General features: G+C 56.7%; 2 protein-coding genes across 2 annotated transcripts; one reads left to right on the top strand and one right to left on the bottom strand.

The window, feature by feature from the left end:
• Positions 1-267: 267 nt before the first annotated feature.
• Positions 268-3,777, top strand: OT_ostta01g00890 (Cation-transporting P-type ATPase, C-terminal; the record flags this gene model as incomplete). The annotated part of the gene is made up of 1 exon (XM_022985245.1): positions 268-3,777. One exon carries the CDS (start codon positions 268-270, stop codon positions 3,775-3,777), a length of 3,510 nt encoding a protein of 1,169 aa, XP_022838144.1.
• A 126-nt stretch (positions 3,778-3,903) lies between these two features.
• On the bottom strand, positions 3,904-4,331 carry OT_ostta01g00910 (Ribosomal biogenesis,methyltransferase,EMG1/NEP1; the record flags this gene model as incomplete). The annotated part of the gene is made up of 1 exon (XM_022985246.1): positions 3,904-4,331. A coding segment is annotated over one exon (428 nt), but the record flags the coding sequence as incomplete, so codon positions are not given.

Genomic DNA, 4,331 nt, shown 5'->3' on the forward strand with positions numbered 1-4,331 from the left:
CGTGGGGAGGGTTTACGTGCGATCGTTCGCGCGCGCGTGGGAGGGGAGGTGACGCGTGGGGGGCGGGTGGGACGGCTGACGGCGCGCGCGCGTCGATCGGGGTTGCGGGCGGACGCGCGTCGACGCGCGACGCCTCGGGCGAGGCGATGGAGGGACGGAGGACGGGAGAGTGAATGCGTGAAAACTGACATTGTGCGATTTCGTCGAACTCGCAGGTTGGATCGCGCGGGAAGCGGCGCGTGGAGTGAAACAACCGGGGATTGTGAGATGTCTAAATCCAAGGCGGAGGCCAAGGCGGAACGCGCCGCTGCGCTCCGTAAGGATGTCGACTTCGTCGAACACACGTGGGAGGCGGATAAATTGTACGAGCACTTTGGGTGCACGCTCGAAAAGGGTCTGAGCGCGGAACAAGTGCTCGTGAACCGGGCCAAGTATGGCGAGAATCGCCTGACGCCGCCCGAGTTGACGCCGTGGTACATCAAATTCTTGATGCAGTTCGCGAACTTCTTCGCGCTCTTGCTTCTCGGTGGTGGTGCCCTTTGCTTCGTTGGTTACGGCATCGATACTGAGAAGGATGCAACCAATCTCTACCTCGGTGTCGTCCTCTTCACAGTCGTCATCATCACGGCGACGTTCTCCTACTTGCAAGAGGCCAAGTCCGAAGCCATCATGGAGGGTTTCAAAAACATGATCCCGAAGAAGTGTAAGGTTATCCGCGACGGTAAGGCTGTCGTTCTCGATGCCTGGGAACTCGTTCCGGGTGATGTCGTCGAACTCAACGATGGTGATCAAGTCCCGGCGGATATTCGCGTCATGAAGTCCAACGAACTCAAGGTTGACAACTCTTCGTTAACCGGTGAATCCGAGCCGCAAGATCGCTCCCCGGAGCTCGCGCGCACCGCCACCGGTGAACTCGTTACTCAGCCGCTCGAGTCCGTCAACTTGTGCTTCTACACGACCATCATCAACTCTGGCTCTGGTCGCGGCGTCGTCATCGGTAGCGGCGACCGCACCGTTATGGGCCAAATCGCTGGTCTTGCCACAGAAACCAGCTCCGAGGACTCTCCGATCGCCAAGGAGATCAAGAAGTTCATTCAGCTCATTTCCATCGTCGCCATCACCCTCGGTGTTGTTTTCTTCATTGTCGGTCTCACCAACGGCACTGAGATCATCCAAAACGTCGTCTTCATGATCGGTATCATCGTCGCCAACGTGCCGGAAGGTCTTCTCGCCACAGTGACCGTGTCTTTGGCCCTCACCGCGAAGCGCATGCACGCCAAGAACGTGCTCGTGAAGAACCTCGAGGCTGTCGAGACTCTCGGTTCGACAACCGTAATTGCTTCAGACAAGACGGGTACGCTCACGCAAAACCGCATGACCGTGGTGCACGCATGGTACGACAACGAAGTTGTCTTCTGCCCGGCTGGTAAAAATATTCCGGATCTCAAGGTTATCTCTGAGCCCGGTATGACCGCCGACGGCGAGAAATTCTACGACACCAAGTCTGAGGCGTTCCAACGACTTCTTCAAGTTGCCACGTTGTGTAACAACGCTGAGTACTTGACGAAGAACGAAGACGGTTCGTACATCGACCTCAAGGCTGAGATGATGAATCCGACGTTCAATATCCTCAAGCAGCCGGCCTCCGGTGACGCGTCTGAACAAGGCTTGCTCAAGCTCGTTCAACCGCTCAACGATGCCCTTGAAACGCGCGCCGCGTACCCGAAGTTGTTCGAAATCAAGTTCAACTCGACGAACAAGTGGCAGCTCTCCATCCACAAGCAACCGGGCGGCAAACCGCCGCTTCTCGTGCTCAAGGGCGCGCCGGAGCGCGTGTTGGCCAAGTGCACGTCTTATTTCGCCAACGGTAAGACGTCTTCCAAGACGTCTGACTTTGAGAACACGTACACCACCGCGTACGAAGGCCTCGGCGGGCGCGGTGAGCGCGTTCTCGGCTTCGCCTTCAAGGAACTGAGCGGCTTCAAGGATGACTTCAAATTCACCGCCAAGCCCAAGCCGAATTTTCCGATCGACGACCTCACGTTCGTCGGTCTGCTGTCTCTCATCGATCCGCCTCGCGAAGGTGTTCCGGAAGCCGTGACCAAGTGTAACCGCGCTCGCATCAAGGTTTACATGGTCACTGGTGATCACCCGATCACAGCGGCTGCCATCGCCAAGCAAGTGAATATTATTACCCAAGAAAATCTCGACAATGGTAGCGCTATCGTCGTTAAGGGTGATGACATTCGCGCTTGGACCGAGATTGAAGACCAAGTTGAACAACGCAAGAAGTGGGACTGGGCTCTCGATCACAAGCAAATCGTCTGGGCTCGTGTGTCTCCGGCGCACAAGCTTTTGATTGTCGAAAACTGTCAACGCCGAGGTGAAATCGTTGCCGTCACCGGTGACGGTGTGAACGACGCTCCAGCTCTCAAGAAGGGAGACATCGGCGTTGCGATGGGTATCGCTGGTAAGGATGTCTCGAAGGAAGCCGCCGACATGATCCTGATGGACGACAACTTTGCCTCCATCGTCAACGGCGTCGAAGAAGGACGTCTCATCTTCGATAACCTTAAGAAGTCGATTGCGTACACGCTCTCTTCCAACATTCCGGAAATCGCTCCGTTCTTGATCTACATCACGATGAAGATTCCGTTGCCGCTCAGCACGGTGCTCATTTTGTGCGTCGATCTCGGCACCGACATGGTTCCGGCCATCTCCATGGCGTATGAAGAAAAGGAAGCCGACATCATGGACCGTCCGCCGCGTGACTCGAAGAAGGATCGTCTCGTCAACTTCCGATTGATTTCATTCGCCTACTTCCAGATTGGTATAATTCAGGCGCTCGCCGGTTTCTTCACCTACATGCTCGTCCTCAACGACTACGGGTACACGCCGTCCATCTTGGTCGGCAACGGCTTGGAGTTCCTTGACAGCCAACTTCTCTGCACCCTCACGAGCGAGACCGCTGTCGATTCAAGCACTGGGAACCAATACTTCCGACCGAAAAAGTGCGGTTTCGGCTGCGCCGACAGCAAAGAGGGACCCATGAAGGACGTGTGCGTTGGCGGATGCGCCATCCCGCGCGCCTACGTGCCGGGTAACCCTCTCACTTCCGCACACGGAACGGCCTCGGCGTTCCTAGCCAGCGACAGTAACTTCGCTGTTGATCCTTTCATTGAGTTCGATGAGAATGGATTCCGCGGTGAGGGCTACACGTGCAACCGTGGCTGCTCGTCCCGCGCGGACAACTCGGCCTCCATCTCCACCGTGGAAAGCACCGCGTTCGCCTACATGTGCGACGCCGGTGGACACGCAAATGCGAACAGCACCTGGGGTTTCTCTCGTGGATACGTCGACGGCCGTTCGATCGCGCCGAAGGGTGCGTACTACTGGTGGAACGGCGCTCCTCAATCGCTTCCGAACATGGACTACCAAAAGGCCGCGCTCGAGTACGCGCAAACGGCGTACTTCATCACGATCATCATCGTCCAGTGGGCCGATTTGTTAATCGCGAAGACGCGTAAGTTGTCCATCTTCGAACAAGGTATGGGCAATGACTTCATGAACTTTGGTCTCATCTTCGAGACCGTTCTCGGCGCGACGCTGTGCTACACTCCGTTTGCCAACAAGGTGTTCGGCACGCGTCCGTTGCACATTCTGCACTGGTTTGCCGGCGTCCCGTGGTCCATTCTCATCTTCGTCTACGACGAGCTTCGCAAGGCGTTCATTCGTCGCAACCCGAAGGGCTGGCTCGACCGCTGGACGTATTGGTAACGAGTTTTCCGCAATCGAGCGTCTTAGAATTCGTATCTGTTCCATCTAAAATCTCTTCATTGCTTACAACTGATCGCTACTCCTCGCGCTCCGACCCCCAAAATGTTACACCTCCTCGATAGTCCTTCACACGATGTCGTGCTTGAGCTCCAACGCGTTACATATTCTCCCCAAACAACACGCCGCGCTCAGTGGATACTTTGACACGGAGATAAAATCATCCGTGTACGCCACGTCCACCTTTCCGTGCGCCATCGCGCCCACGGTGAACACCACCGTCGCGTCCTCCGGCAGCGCCCGCACGTACTCCGGCAACCGCTTCACCTCGGGCGCGCTGAACGAGAACCCAACCCGCCTCGCTCCCGCCGGAAAGTATCGCGTCACCGGCTGCTTCACCACCCGCATCAACTTCTCCGGTCCGTTGCTCGAGCGCACGCTCAATTTTTGCAACAACTGCGCCACGAGTCCGCAAAACCGCTTAAACGTCCTCGGCAACCGCGTCTTCGGCGACACCTCAAACAAGACATTCTTCTGCGTGTTCACGTATATCCCTC

Source organism: Ostreococcus tauri (genome assembly GCF_000214015.3).
Source record: "Ostreococcus tauri WGS project CAID00000000 data, contig chromosome 01, whole genome shotgun sequence".
Lineage (NCBI taxonomy): Eukaryota > Viridiplantae > Chlorophyta > Mamiellophyceae > Mamiellales > Bathycoccaceae > Ostreococcus > Ostreococcus tauri.